General features: G+C 39.6%; 1 protein-coding gene across 2 annotated transcripts in view; it reads left to right on the top strand.

Moving 5' to 3' along the window:
* Window positions 1–16,873, top strand: part of LOC106708409 (visual system homeobox 2) — a 77,979-nt gene that overhangs the window by 26,332 nt on the left and 34,774 nt on the right. For both annotated transcript variants that reach the window (XM_045680932.1, XM_045680933.1), the window contains exons 3-5: window positions 11,332–11,352; window positions 15,695–15,785; window positions 16,747–16,873. In XM_045680932.1, the coding sequence (XP_045536888.1) occupies window positions 11,332–11,352; window positions 15,695–15,785; window positions 16,747–16,873 (239 nt within the window). The remainder of the gene's footprint in view (window positions 1–11,331; window positions 11,353–15,694; window positions 15,786–16,746) is intronic.

Here is a 16,873-nt window from a genome sequence, read left to right as displayed (position 1 = left end):
CTATAATATACCTCTAGCTATTTAAGAAGTAGGATTTAATATTGTTCGTCATAATTTTTTACTAAAATTATCTTTATTTAATTAAAACTAAAAGTAAATGTTACATCGTAACAAAAAGCGTGCAATTTCCATGTTTATAATAATTTTTCCGTGCGCAAATAAATTACAGTTATTATCATTGTTCTGATGTTTTTGCAATCGAATCTAAGTTAATAGGAAACAGTTTGCACAGAACCGGTGTTTGTTTACTCGGTTGGCCGACGGCGACACGCTGTAGGCGTTGCTTGCTGTTAGTCAACTTGCATACTAACGTAGCAGAGCTTAGAAATCATTATTTAAGACAATAATTATATTGACCTAAACATTTTACACAACTTGAAGGTCGGTTTGACTTCGGGCGACTTTCCGTTTAGGTTGCACGGTGAGATATTAATAGTAAAAATTCTGGGTTGAATGTAAGCAAATGAAGATTTTATTTGATAATAATTATTGAATCCCTGACTACGGTTCACGATATATCGTTAGAAAAACATGTTGCTATTTGAATGTTATTGCATGTGCTCACAGTTCCGTTGTTGTTCTACTTGGTGCAGACGTCGAACTTACATTGAGTTGCGTTGCATTTGAGGTTCATCAGCAAAATTTTTTACTCTATTTCAAATTCACAGACAGCGTCGTGACAACTGCTTATGTCTAGATATATTTTATAATGAACATGCTCGTTCACTTCGCTCTTTGTCTGTTCCCTCGCCAGCTAACAACTAATATTGCACAATAGCTGCCGCTGATTTAGGAAAGTGGCTCGTGGTGGGGGCGGGGGATCCCCGCGGGCTGTCCCCCTCCCCCATGTCGCTCCCCGCGCACTCCGCTTTGTCTCCTGTAATGAATCCGCCAAACGCCGAACGTCACCGCGCAGCCGCCCGCCATCGCCCGCCGCCCGCCGCCCGCCGCCGCGCACTACTCCGAGCCCACTGAGCATTTGTCGCCTTTCGTGCGCGACGCCGCGCAATTCGCTTACGTAGGACTTGAGCTTTTGGAAAATATTTCGTCAAATGTAAATTAGCGAGGTCGAGGTAACGGAAGGCAGAAGGCGCCTCACTGCGTAATTATGTAATGAGATCGGCCATCCGGTCCAGTGACGCCGGGCCGTGCTGGGCCTTGCCGAGCGCCGACTGCGGCCGGCAAGTGCGGCCTCGGCGTTCCGGAGTCGACTCCGTGCGGCACCTGACTCTCCCCGCCCGGCAGCCATTTGTAAAAATTGCCTCCGCCGCCATTTTTGCATGCGAATTTCATATTTGTAACGCCGCGGGGAGCACTGCGACGACGGCGGCGGCGCGGCGGGTAGATTCGGTGCGCCATCATGGCCGCACGCTTTATTGTTTCTAAAACAAAGCCGGCGACGCGAGATGGCCGTTTCTGCTGCTATTGTTTAGCGGAAGCCGCCATTTTTAATTTGGATATTAGGGGTCTCGTTATGTACCCCGAAACGAAGCCTATGTGCAGTCGCAGGAAAAGTCAGCGCCCAAACGTAAGGGTCGGTGATGGAGAGCATTACATAATTGGCACTTTGTTTTCAGCGGCCGCAGCGAGTGCCGTGGCGAATGCCACCGTTGCAAGTGCGCGAGGTAGTTTTTCTTGTTCACTTGTCATTACTTCTGAACTGTGTTCTCGAGGTGTCACTCGAAGGTGTTATGTATTACCGCCCTATTACCTGAAAACGAACTCTTTCAGTCTCATTTCAGTCTACAAATTCTAATCGTAACAATTATATAGGTAAAAATCTTTACACATTCAAACAAATTTTGTTCTTCAATACTTAAATAGATTATCAGAACCAAATTAGTGTCTAAAAACTGGGTTATCTTACATGTTGTGGTCAACATGTGTGTGTGTGTGTGTGTGTGTGTGTGTCGTGTGACTACAAATATAACTTTATTGTTACTATATTCTATTTTTGCAAAGAGTACATACAAGTCGAAACCGTAGACATTCGAATTTCTATAAAATAACCATTAAAGTAAATCTTAGTAAAAATTCTTTATTAATTGTTCAAACAAAACTAAGAGGAAATCCTCGCGGAAACTAAACTCTGTTGTGGTTTAACTAAGAATTGTTTTAATCTTTTCTCAAATGTAATTCTCTCCCCAAAAATATTGAGATGAAAAACAAATTCCTGTTCATTAATAAGATACAAACTCGACTGTTAAGTTGTTATAGTGTCGAGTTGCAGAGCGGCCGACACTCGTCAGCCCGTCACATGGCGGCGGACAGCCGACAAAACACACAAACACAACATTAGCACATTATTAAGTAGCGAACTTGGAAGCGACAACCATCTCCGTTACTCGAAACATTTGTGAGGAAGCGATGTTTGTTCTGTCACCTCGGGACGAGCCTCGGCTGGCGAATGTGGACAATCGTCAGGAGATTTAAAACTTTATCCTCCAGAAAATAAAGTATAAAATAACCAAGCACATAAAGTCGGTGTCGAGTGTCAAGGCGCTACGTTTTTATTAACATGTGTTTGTATTCTCAATTAGTCGAGCTGTCGGCGACGCGGCAATAACACTTTGATCCACTGCTTACTAATTTCACTTGTTGAAGACATACGATCAGAACGATTAAGCCAACAAGAAGTACCTACTCGTATAGATGGCGCAAGGTAGCTTATTATGTCGAATAACGAATTAAAATATAAAAATGAATTACAGCTGACAAGGTGTCGAGAAAGTAGGTTGGTTCATTCGTGTTAACTTTAAGAATGTTAATCTATCTCTCACATCATCTTGTGACAGTAACAGTATGGCGCTGCAGCTGCGGTCAAGTTGCAACTAATTGTGCGAGTGTCAGGTTGCGCCGGGTCCCGGTGACACCCGCCGCTTCCCACACCACACTACTGCCCGCTTGTCCGCCTGCCCGCCTGCCCGACCCGCGCCGGCAAATCAATTAGACATTTAAGACGTTTCGAACACAACATCGGCTTCACTTGAGTGTCTTTTCTTATCTACTAACGCTAATAATTATACGAATTTTGTTTCACACACAAACAGAATTAATGTTTGTAGAAGATACCCGAATATGAATAAAGAAGTGTATGAAATAAATAGTGAACACCGATTTGATGAAGTGACATTAAGACAGACAAGGTCAACTCGCGAGCATCAGTGTACAGACGACCGCAGCGCTCGATGGTGGCAGGCGCAATGCTGCCATGTGTCGCCTCTGTTAACCTTACTGAATCAGCAGCAATAATCAAACAGTACTACAGAGCAATAAACAAATATCAAATGCAGCATCAGTGTCGCGCCGTCAGCCGCTCGTCATCGGGAGAGGTCGCCGGCGCTAGCCGCGCGGCTTGGCGCCCTCGTTTAGCGCGCGGCGATGTCGGCGCCACGGGAACCGCTGAGGCTCGCACCTTCGTGTTTGCTTTGGAAGCAATCCTGCCAGCGACCACTCGACGCAAACAATGCACGGCCGCCGCGAGAGTCACTCATCCCGTCTCACAGAACAGTCGGGAATTTGGTGAAGAAATTAATTAAACACTCGAGGCGTTGTTTGGAGTGGTGTGCAAACTGCGGCTGCATTCGGCACAGCTTCGTATTACAGGATTCAATTAGTGGTGAGAGCGGCCCCGCTCCCCGCGCCGCCGCCCACGCTCCGCACTCTCCGGCAGACCAAACGACACCGATCCTTGACGAGGAGCAATAGAGATGAAAACAAAGTCCGCGAACTATCACATAGCTATGTAGACATCAATTGTTATGTTTGCATTAAACATCACACGTCGAATTTCCACGAGCAACTAACAGATTGGCACAACTCTACATAACGACATGGTGCCCGCAATCGAGCATGTCTTAACTTAGAAAGTTACGCTAGTGTGGGTAATAACATGGGTTATATCGATGAAGCATATTTATCTATTAACTAAGAACATTGTTGCAAACTTGATGAATTTACGTCAAGATTTATGGAAGATTAAAAATACTTGGTTCTCTACGATTCCAGTCGTTTCAATGATGATCGAACTCACCATCACATGAAAAAAATTGTCTAAGAAAATCCATCTTAATCTTAATGTACAAGTATACCAGGAAAAAGCTATAGCATCGCATGTTCCCGGGTCTACGAGGGATCTTCAGGTCAAAAGAATGATAACTGAATATGTGGAAAAGTCCCATAATTATCTGGGAATTGAAGCTAAATCTCATAGTTTTTAAAGAGATGATACATTTCTAATCTGACAACTTCAATAGTTAAAAACTATCCAAGGAAACTCTAAATGGTATGTAGACACATAGAGACATTAGACATACATATGTATCACTCTGCCGCTCAGGGACATGCTTGGTTGGTTTTATGGAATGGACTTACTTCGCTGAAACAAGAGTGTTATTGAAAACAATTTTAATTTGTTCTACACCGACTTTGATGTCAATTTTGTTAGTTTCTCTTCGTTAGTTCTTTATATCTTGTCAATATTGTCTAACGGCACAAACATAACTCACTCTTAATTAAAACTCGATATACTGATTTTAACTGTGTTAGGTATTCTTGTGTAGTATATTTATTTTCTAATAACAATACCAGCTTGACGACAAGCACATTTATTAGTCTTGTTTTGTTTGTTTACTTTTCTGAGATATATGTGTATATACTGGATCAACATAATTCAGCTTATTGCTTGCCTTCAACGTCACTATAATTTTTCTTGTCTCAACAATCATCCATTCCTGCCAAAGTGTCGATGTATATTTTTGGTATGTCTTCATTCTTACATCAAAATTTTCTGTATAGTAGAATATAAACACCCTAATTAAAGTCACTTTCTATCGAGGCAATCTAGTTTTACAATCGACTAATTTCCTGTAAAGTATTGAGAGCACAAATCGAAAATTTAGTAAGGTTAAACTAGTCACTGTATCTGGTGCGCTGAATGTTGGAGCGACCTAATCGATTGCAATCGAAGGTACGGGGAGCGACTTTGTTTCGCCTCGTACCTCGATTTTCAAGTGGCCCTAATTGGTTATAAGGTGAGGTGCGGCCCCGCCCAGCCCGCCGGCCCCGCAGCTCCCGCGGAGCCCCGGCCCCGCGCGACCCGCTCTGCTGGCCCGGCCCGATCGGCGCTGACCTAATCTCCTCGCACCCGAGCCACCCGACCATTATCGTTCTTCGCATCCCCGGAGCTGGCGGCCGTATTGGCTGCTAGGTTTTTTTGTTCACTTTGTTATATTTCAACAGTTCTTTTGTAGCCACATAAAGCTAAGATCAGTGAAGAACACGGCCGGTACCGTGACATTAAATTTCTTTCTAATATCAGATTGCACTATCAGCGTAATGTACACAGCAGAATAGAACTGTTTGTGTTAATGAAAATGAATTAAGTTGACATCTTCTTGTATCAGTAAACATACAAATATATCACAAAAAGAACTCTCAGTGATACTGCAAATTATTGTAATGTGTAATTTGTGCATACTTCATTCACAAATATATCAATTGTGTATTTCCTACAACTATAAAAATCTGTAACAAGTCTTGTGCTTCGTTTATTTATTTTAGTGAATATTTTATCAGCAATTACACGTTTTTCCTCGTTATATTCTGTTGGCATACATACATACATATATACATCGAGTGCGGCGTCTCACAGCGGCGCTGTCTAATGAGTCGTGTGCGCTTGCTTCTTAAATCGTTCCTCTCCGCCGCGCCCGCGCCCCTCGCCCCGCTCCCAGCTCCCCGCAACCCCTGTGACTGAGTAATTGCACCTTCAGCACCCGAACCATTTGCACTTGCTTCAATGAACTTTCCTATACTTAAAAAGTAAGTTAACGATGTAGTTAGGTGGGTACTGCCTGTTACCTCGCCTGCAGGTTTAGTCAATCAAGTGGGAACTTTAAAACTCCTTCTTTAATTTCAGTGAGTTTTCTATATTTCCTTATCTTTAGAAATAATCAGAATCGTCTTTCTAAAATGACACCAAACGATAACTTCTAGTTTTGGTTTGGCTTTGTTTATATTTTCTTTGTTTCTTCCGATATTAGTCCAATAATAGTCGAAAGCACGTTTGTATTTATGGCTAGATGCTAAATTCATTGATTTATCTAAAAAAAAGTACAATTTAGTACAGATCATTTATCAAACATCATTATCGTGGGTTTCTGACACAAAATCCCCGTTTAAAACATATTGCCATCTCTGTTCGAAGATAATGACAGGGATAACGATTATGTTCTATACAGTGATTTTGGTCTTGGAAACTAAGGGTTAGTTTACGATAGGGATAGAAAAAATGAAATGCTGGTTTTTGGTTATGCTAACAGTTGTAGAAATTATATAGTTGTGAGAGAACAGCTTGATTTACTTTTCTTCAATCTTTAACATTTTTATTAATTACCGGCTCCAATCAAATATATGATTACGTTGTAGTGATAGTATTCATTAAAAATGTTCAGCCGGCCGTGTTGTCAGCGCCAGCGCTCGGCCTCGCGCAAACATTCAAACTGTGCCGCAAATAGGATTGCGTTACACAAATCTAAGTATATCCTTACATCATTACGAGGGTCGCCACAACAATATCATTTTCAAAAAAACTGCGGAAAGCGGCGCCCCAACCCCCGCCCCCGCGCGCACCCTGCCCCGCGTAACGAGCCCCGAGGGTGCTCGCCCCCGAAAACGAGCCCCCGCGCTTCCACCCCGCACCCCCACCCGACACGTCACGGTGCTTAGCTAAGTGGATGATAAAGTTATTATGTAATTGCAAATTTAAGCCAAATACTGTTGTAATTTCTTAGATTGAAGGCTATTATAGCCCCGAATGGAAAGCTCCGTCTCTGACAGGATACAGCTTTCTTATTGCTACAGGTTTGTATTGAGGATCAATTGCACTTTATATTAATGTTCTTAGCTGCCGAATTGTTAGCTGCCAACATCCAGCTTCATCATTACATGCATCTCATCACAACTATACTATTCTTCCCCAATATTTTGAGGTAAACAAATATGAGCTTTCAATGACTGCGTTTTAACTTATCTCCATGTTCAAGCTGTGCCCTCATGTTACATTTATTGCGTTATTTTATTTAAGCATTTTCTTTATTAAATCTTGTATTATTCATATGGGATTGTTATGAAAAAAAATTGTTTCTTTTAATTGTAATAAATCTCATATCATCTTCTGCGCTGTCGCTTCCTACCAGCTGACTGTCCTCTTTATTTTTCCATGTCATAACCTGATGTTGCCTATAATAATTCAGTAATCTTAACAATCGTGTACAAAAAGATCTATCGATATAGGTATAAAAAGAAGTTTTCAAATCTGATTGTTAGTTCCTGGAATGGACTTATCCAAACAAACTCTTGAATACATACATTTGTATAGATGTCCAAAGAAATTTACCAATTCCTACTCTTGCTGTTTACAGTTATGCAATAAGCTAGGCTGGTGTACTGTACAATTATGGTTTATTATATAGAAAACCAATGCCTATCAATTGAAAAAGTAATGACTACTTTTGATAGAATTTTATAACTTGAAATGTAAGTGATGGGTAGCAATAAGAATCGGTAATAACAAAGTGGTAACTGATATAAAATGACAATATAAATTACATGAAATGAGCTAAAAAAAATCTAAGCATTTTGCTTCACTCACATTTTTGTCCTAACATATTCGACCCTCTGTCAAGAGTAGGTGCTCCCTACTAGGATGATTTTGATTTAACTTCAATAGACGATTACTGTTCTAATTAATTTGTACAGTATTGTTGTGAAATTTCTCTCCATGAAATAGTAAAATACAAATCACAATAATATTAGAGACATGTGAGATGTGACGGCGGAGCGCGTCATAGCGGCGGCCACAATCAGTTGTAGTTCTTTGAGCGAGTGGGGCGCTCAGCGGCGCAGCACCGGCGCAACACCGGCACACCACCGGCACACCACCGGCGCACATCGAAACGCTTTTTGCTTTATATTTTTCAAGTGAACCTTAAAATTGAGTGAAACCTAACCTTTGTCTGGAAACACCTTTTCAAAGACACCCCATTCCGCTGGTGAAGCGCAAACTTTCGCTCTCGACTTCAAAGTGCATCTCTCATTTATCTTTTATCCTGCCACCTACTTGTGCCAAGTCCCCATCGACAGCCTCGTGCCGGCTGATGGGCCTCGACTGCACAAGATGTGGAGACAATCCGTGGCAAAGCTTTAATTGAGATATCGATTGCAGGCGCTCTCCAGACCCTCGGTAATTACTGGCTGGTAGTCAGCCGACACGACAGTTGCACGCGGATAATGTTTATTATAAAATAAAATATTGCACACCGCAACCGCAACTCTAAGCAGATCCGCGAGCTACAAGAATATGTAGATCGGGGGAGGTCTTTTTATACTGGTTGGTCCTGACACCAAAATCACTGGAACTTTTAAGTCAGAAAGTAAGATCTATGGCGGTACTTCGTCTTCTAACCAGCATTATTTTATTCTAGGGGGATTAAGAAGCTGGTAAATTTAATTAGTTTAAATTACTTGTCTGATGGCTCCAAAAAGCACGATTTGTATAAAAAGCAGATACAAGTTGTGAGGAGATAAATTGAAAGAGAAACTCGGGTCTTGGACCTCAAAAGTGAGGTTGATGTGTGACTTTTAGTATGGTCCCTTTGGCATTCACATACTCAAGGGTCCTCTAGAGGATCGATTAACTTTGGATTAGTGTTTGCTGCAGTAGCTCATTAGACACTGAATGAACTTTGTGGTGTAGAAAGTTTGAAGAAAATTTTAATGTTATTAATTTTGCTACAATTGTGAAACATGCGCGTGCGCAAGTATCTCTCGTTGTACCGAGCCCTGCTCCTCACTGAACTGTGACGTGACCTAAGCTGTCGTACGAGGAGGTTGTACTTTACATACGAAACAGCAAAGGAAATAGCATAGTTACTGTTTCACCGAGTTTACAATAAAAATGTATTTTGATTGGGACCTTTTCTGAACATTTCTTTTTCAACCGATAGATGGCATTGATACAAAAATTCTACTCACATGTAGGAGGCGCCACAATCGATTTTTTACCAGAATAAAAATTACAGCAGTGTAGTCATGACACTAAAATTTAAATTCGAGCTCCAGCCACTGGATTATGCCACGGCTCGTCACCACGTGCGAATTAACCAGGAGTGTCTATAATAATGTGCCACATCCCTCACGGTGAGGCGAGCGCTGAGCACCGGACGCGGATTTACCCGAATCAAGTGCACTTTGCTGTTACGTTATACACTATTCACTTGAATGGAGATTTTAATTAAAACAATTTTTGTTGATATATTTTCCTGCGGTATTCCACTGATCGCACTCGAGCGGGTAATCTGATGTTAGGAGACCAGTGAGGCGGTGAGTGGCTGCAAATAAACCAGACTCGACATACTGTGTTGTATGTCAGTGGCCCAAACTAAATATGGTATCACTGTCAGCCTCTACATACAGAGAAGAAATTAACGAGATTAGTTTATGTTAAGCAATAAAATTATAAATTTTGTAAGAAAATAGCTAGGCTTAAAGTTTTTGGGACAAAATAACATAATAGGATTTTTTAAGGATTTTTTTTGGGAATGTTAAAGAATACTTTAAGAAAGAGCAGCAAAAATTTATTGAACTTAGTGAAAGTATTAGCATCAGGTATCAACATGTAGTGCAAAGTGCTCATGTAGTGATATACAAAACATATATCTGCTAATTAAGTCCAGAGATAAATTATAAAGTTTTCGGTTTTCACCACTGCAATCTATGTAACAACCTACTCGTCACTTTAACATGAAAATTTATTCATACAATGAGGCGAACAGTTGAGTATTTCTAGCCCGCTCTGCTCGGCCATCTGGACACTGCTAAGCAATTACATCTCTACAATTTGTTTCGTCACACGTCACGCGGCGCGCATCGCATTAGCAAACACGTCGTAATTGAGCCTCATTGTGCGGGACACGTGAAAGTTCTTACGCTTATAATATTCTCATTAGTTGATACAATTCATTTAGTTGTTTGCACGTTATTTTGTAAGTTGTAAACGAGTCATTAGTGTTGTTCTTAAATAGTTAATTGGTGATATTGTGCGGTCGCCATGACGTCCAGGTCGCAGGCAAGTGTGAACACGTGCTGCGACAATCTCTGCCTTACAAACGACCTTATTATTGACACGAATTTTTGTAATTCACCAAAGGTTCAATATTAAGCCTTTCCTAAGCTTAACAGTAACAATATTTTTCTTTAAGCAATGATATAGTTGTCTCAACTCTCTTGTACGTAGAACTCATCAAAGCAATTCTTCAATTAACTTTAACATTCTCGTTAATGTCCTACATTTTATTTTAACCTTCATCAAGTTCACAAACACACCTTCACATACAGATAGCAAATAATAAATGTAAAACAATAAACGTGTTTCTTCAATAAGTACATAAATTACATGGTGTTTAGAAAATTAAATTGCTTTGTTTCAACGTAATACTTGTACCTACCTACGTTAAATCATCGAATTATAATTAATCGGTCTTTTTGTTGTTTCTGTTTACATTTAAATTTATATTATTAAGTAAAATACTAATAGTTCAAATTCTCTCAAATTAAAAGGTGTTTTGTTTTGAATAATATGAGTATATTCTAGAATATTATAATAACTTAAGCCTAAGAATTATGCGTTTGCGAACTGAGCAGCCTTGTGGCGGGGGGGTGAGATGGCGCGAGGAGAGGGGATGAGGGATGCCGAAAGCCGAGGCACAAAGCGCAAAGCTGAAGGCGCGTCGCTGTCCGAGAGGCTCGCGGCTAAACAAAGCCTCCAGATCACAATATCCGGGCGCAATGAGGCCGCGGCTTTGTGCGCGTTTTATTCCATTTTTGTTGACACCCCGCGTGTGGGAACAAGCCGTGCGAGGTAACGCGATCCCGGGACCTGTAGGGACTCTTGTTTTTGGAGGTTTTTTGCACGTTGGCGAGCTGCAGGCTACAGAGCACACGCTGGCCTTGAGCCCTGACACCGCACAGCTTTTGTAAAACACGACTATGTCTTGTTAGCTTTTTTAGTAATATATGGGATTTAATACTGATAAATGACAGACCACATTCTAATTAAATGTTTTATAAAACTTTGATACTAATAATGTCCGTGTAAAATGGTAAAACAAATCTATTATGTTTTTAAGACGACGTAGACAATCTAAGTACAGTAGAAAAGCTCAGACACTCTCTTAATATGTAAATGAAACGTATTAGGTTATAGTTTATTTTGATTTTTGTCAATTTTTTAATTGTGTTATTTTTGTTTGTTTCATGTACGTTATGTAGCGGTGCGACAATTTTATTCAGGTAAACTATTACAAATGAAAAGTGTAAAATAATACCGTCCTTCAACCCCCACCCCCTCTACATCTCTCCACATCTCTCCACATCTCTTCACATAACAAAATCGATATCGATTTTAGTATTAAGTACTACAAATAACATTAGTAAAAGCAACACAAAAAATGTGGAGTTGTTAGTTTCTACTAATAATGCAATCAAATGATATCGATCACTTTGTTAACCTCATAATTGATAATATCAAATATAATACAATCAAATAAACTCCTTGTATTGGGAATGGCTATAGATACAAGATAGGCGTTGGTTGAGAACAGTCTCAACTATCTCTCATCTCTAAATGTGGCTCGGTTTTCTTTCTAAAATTTTATGAATATCCTAAGTTTTAAATGTCAGGTGTAAGAGGCAGATAAAGGGAATGTGTAAGTTGTTCTGTATTTAACTTTGATATTCCTAAATCTAAGCCGTCACCTCCACAAGACGTATACACTGAGAACACATGTCGCTGCTCAGTGCGGACCCACGAAAACGAAATCACTTTAAAAAAGTAATTTAAAATGTGACAAAACCGTGGCACGAGGAGCCACACAATTAGCGTTGTGAGTGAAAGAAATTGGCAATTTGTGCGCAACAGAGCAGCGCCCCTCGCGCTCACCCCGCACCCGCCACCGCTGCCGTCTGTGCGTCGGGAATATTTGATTTGTACACTCACAAAGTTTTATTTGCAAATGTCGGACATTTGTCTGTAAGATTTCCTGCTATAGTTATAAGATTATATATATTGAAATAAAAGGTTCGTCAATCCCGCGAACTGCAATGGATCTGCTCAAACTTACATCAGTACCGTTTTTTTTTAGATTCCATCAGTTTTTCTGTAAAATAACATGAATATTTCAAAATTTAATGATAAAACATAATACCCAATAAACAGGGCATTATGGTATTGATAAGAGCTTTAATGTTGAATTTTCAGTACATTTATTTTGTTATTAAAGTCGTGGTTTACGTCACTATTTGCTACGTGTTGCGTCAATAAATGAGAGTGGATGTTAAGTGGCGTATCATAGAGTTAACTCGTTACCTCGCTGCAGCCGGCAGTGCAGGAAGCGGTAGGTAGCGGCAGGAAGCTGCAGGAAACGGCAGGAAGCCGCCGGGTAAATCTAATCGTGAACGGATCCGCACAAATTGCCCTAGCGATTGGCAATCAGTGGCCTCCGCGCCCGCGGGAACTAAACATTTGCGACGCTCACCTGTCTGCCTTCTTTATATGCATAAAATGATGTTATTATATTAAATTACTACATTAACTTCACTGTAAGTTTATAAAATAACGCGGACAATACTATAATACCTACTTTCAATTTATTACATTTTTGTTGCCAATATTTTGATTTGAATAGCTAACATGAATTGAATTTCACTCGGCTTAGGCAATGCTAACCGACTGATTTAAAAATTTTTGTTCTGATTTGCACAGATAATTTTGACTTTCTGACGATCTCAAACAAAGTTACTATTTAATTAGTAATTTCCATAATTGTCTATTTTATTCGTACAATTTTAAATTATAAAAGCCTATGAGACACTAAAAATATTTTGTTTGTTGAGTGGCGTGATAGCGCTTGTCGCGAAGTTCTGTGAAAACGACTAACGCCATCTAGCGACGCTTGCGGGCAATAAACGTGTTATAATTTTCACAGATAGAATTGGGCTTAAATTAACATAGGCTTTGTATTGGTATAGTTTCATTAAGTTTTGTATCATTATTTTATAAAGAAGATATAAAGAAGAAGAAGATCTATAGAACCAAAAATATTTATAAACACGAATTAGTTTAGGTACTGAAAGCCTATTACTAAGTATTTATTTAAATTATCAATTTGTCTGTTTAATATCTCTACAAATTAATGGTCAGATTTTGTATATGTTAGGTTTATTTAAATAAATATGAATAAAATAAATTAAAAAAGTTTTCCATTTAAATACTAATTAGTGATAAATTATATATTTATATTTAAACCTTAGTAATGTCTTTGTTTTGCTCTAAACATTAGCGATCAAGAGAAATTTCATGATCAACTTTTCACACATTTATAATAATTAAATAAAAAAGCACTTCATTTTTACTAATATTATTCTAACTATTTCATTTTGAATTAATAAAAAGTTTATAAAATCAGTTATAATTTTACATTTGCTACAATTAAACAACAAAATAATATCCAAACATTTATTTGTCAATTTAATACGATTACATTTTGTAAAAGTTTGTTTTTTAATTACAAATATATTTTCAAAACGTTATATTATTGTAAATATTAAGCTGTAAGTTTTTGTAAAGAGGTAAAATTTAAATCTATATTTTATTATTTGGCAGATTTATTTTTACAGAATAAGTTTTTATGTAATAATAAATAAACAATATTAAATGTAATTTTTTAACGAAAAAACGCTGTTTACTTTATAGCTAGTTTTTTTAACTAAAATTAGCAACTGTTAAGAGTCGTTGTTTACAAATATACGCAAGGCTTTAATTGGTGCGATACTTGTAACAAGATTCCATCATCAATGACAGCAAACGCCGCGTCGCCGTCGGTAGGTATGTCTGTGCGTCCTCACCTTAACGTTAACAATGTTACCCGCCAAAGTGGCGTCGTTCTCCTACAAGTAGCCTTCCTCCGCGCGGAGTGCCTACCCTCGCGGCCCTCCCATCACCCTACGACACACGACTATCGACTCTATCCACTGAGACATAAAGTCGTAAGTTGCACATTGCGTTGGTACGTGACAACGCATACATTACCATTGGCTGGTGCACGTAATGACCCGCTTATAATATTGAGCCGTCTTCTTAATACAATACAATGGCAACTCGAAACTCGCTGATCGAGTACACGTAAACATCCGGGGCCATAGCGACTGCGACAGCCGGCGTGGGCGACTGCTAGTGCCAGCTACGAATACAAACTTATTGCACAGGAAATTATCTTTACACAAAAATAAAACTTACAACTAAACGTATAGGATGTTAGTCAGTTTGAAAGCATTTTTTTTATATCATAAGGTGGCAAAATGGCGAGCCGGCCTTTTCGTGGATTTTGAAAGTCTTAGATTACTTAAAACGGTAAGATTATTGCTTACATTATCTAATGAAATGGTAATTTATTTTACTAGAATTTTCTTTTTGTATTATGTGGTGTAAATATATCAAACAATTTGGGTCTCTTAGCAACTGAAATCCCTTCCACAAATGAAAATGTGTCTTCACATTTAGTTTGCATTTATTTTACTATTTTTCTATAACGGTATATGAAAGTTTATATGTTCATGTTAAATGTGAAACTAGTACGAGCATTATGCAGGAGCTAACGAGTTAATGAGTAGATAACTGCGGCCGCATAATCAGCCTCCGACCCGCTCCGTACAGCTCTGACACCTAGCGTTAACTCAAGTGCAACTAAAGCTCTTTTAAACTCTTTATGTTAATACGAAAACATTAGTAAACTCCACAATAACCTACTTATTTCTTCGTATAGAACGTTCACTGAAAGTGAACCATCTGTTGTTAAATTAAAGTTCAAACCAGTACCTAATTATTATGTTTTAATTATTTTTATGGGACCTAATAAAACATTTGCAAAGCGATTAGTTACGCTACAAGATTACGTAACAGTGCGATGTCCACGTGGCTTGACCGCGCAGACTGTAGCCCGCGAACACGGCCCCGACACCCCAAGTACACGGACACAACACAACACTATTCTCGATTCGTCACACCGCCGCTAAAGTCTATTGTCACGACCTATCAAGCCGTGTCATCACCATCGCCACTTGTTAGCACAGCCATGAACGTGTCGAGAACTGGTGCGGCAATGTAACGAGCCGATAACGTATTATCGAGCAGAGCAGGGCGACGGCACCGCTCTAAATTTAATAATTCATTGTCGTATTCATTGGCACCAAATTCAATTACACGGGACGTCCCCAGGCTTCCCTTCCTCTCCCCCGCCCTCGCCGCGCGGCTCCCCGTCCTCCCCCGGGACCCGCTCGATCTATTCTATTAACCCGACGTCGCTTACTAATTCAGGCGGCAATCACATTCGGTAATTATGTGACAATCCCCGGGCGAGTCGGCCCGCGCCCCCGGCCGGCTATAAATGACAAGAGTGTGTCGCTACAATACCGTTATTTGCAATAATTTGCAGCTTTATTAAATAGTTTGCAGAACATTTTAAGCGGTCTGTTGTTGTGGGGTAATAATCTTATTGCATTTTTAAGTGATTACAATATTCGTAACCAGTCTACATGTGTGTGTAGATATGTTAGTAAACAGTGTGTCTGTGTGCAGGAGTATCGTCGCTGGAGGCGGCCAAGGACTTCACAGTGGACGGCCTCACCGCCTACAACGGCAAGAAGAAGAAGAAAAAACGCAGGCACAGGTAACTATCTACTTCCCTCATCTACAAGTAACTTTAGCAAACGTCTCGCTTACTCTTGGAACTTTACTTGTTTCATGAGAATTGACTCGATCTGGGGAAAGTTTATTTGCATCTCATGGAATATAGTTGTTAAGACATTACTAATATTACCCTGATAAAGATTTAAATCCAAAACTGTACAGTTTAACTGATAGTTCAAATGTCTACAGACGTACGATTGATGTAGATGTGCAGCGAGCTGAATAGAAAGATAGAACCTTTTCCTTCAATAAAACAGATGTTGAACATTTTATCTCTACATTGCAAACTAAAGCTATACTTACTTAAGTTAAATCAAATTATAACTTAACTACGTCACTACATTAATGTGCAGAGACTTGAAACATTTAGATTCAATATTCTAAATATGTTTTACCGTTAATTAACTTTCAATTGGGAAACTTCTCGCCCCGCGCACCCTCCACACCCTCCACACCCCGCACACCCCCGCGCCGAGATAATTAACGTCTTGCGTGGCTGAGGCGGAGGAGATTTTAAATGAATACATTCCGATGTAGGTTAGGTCTGATTGCTGCTCGTATTCACACATTTGTACACAAAACTACAGCTATGACTACTTAAAGGTTGACTATTTAATATACGCTCGTAATTAGAAATAACGTTACATAGTAAAGACACAGAGTTGTAAACAACACCAATGAATTTAATAAGTTTAACATAGGCTATAAAACTGTTGCTGGGGCTGTAACATTAAAATAACAAAAATGTCACAATTACAAATATATATAGGATATAGAGTTGTAGATATAGTAAAATATAAAACATGCTTCTTCATTTTACTGATATATAAAATAAAACATTTTTAAGAAAATTATGTGTTGGTGAAACTGCACTCCGTGTCTTTCCCTGCTTGTCTTGTCTGCTCGTACTAGTGTTCTGTACCGTACTGTCTGTCCGGCAGCCGCACGATCTTCACGTCGTACCAGCTGGATGAACTAGAGAAGGCGTTCAAGGACGCGCACTATCCGGACGTGTACGCGCGCGAGATGCTCTCCCTCAAGACCGACCTACCCGAGGACAGGATACAG

The sequence above is a fragment of the Papilio machaon genome, chromosome 14 (genome assembly GCF_912999745.1).
Source record: "Papilio machaon chromosome 14, ilPapMach1.1, whole genome shotgun sequence".
Classification (NCBI taxonomy): Eukaryota; Metazoa; Arthropoda; class Insecta; order Lepidoptera; family Papilionidae; genus Papilio; species Papilio machaon.
The sequence above is the reverse complement of the archived record's forward strand: the minus strand, read 5'-3'. Positions and strand labels throughout refer to the sequence as shown.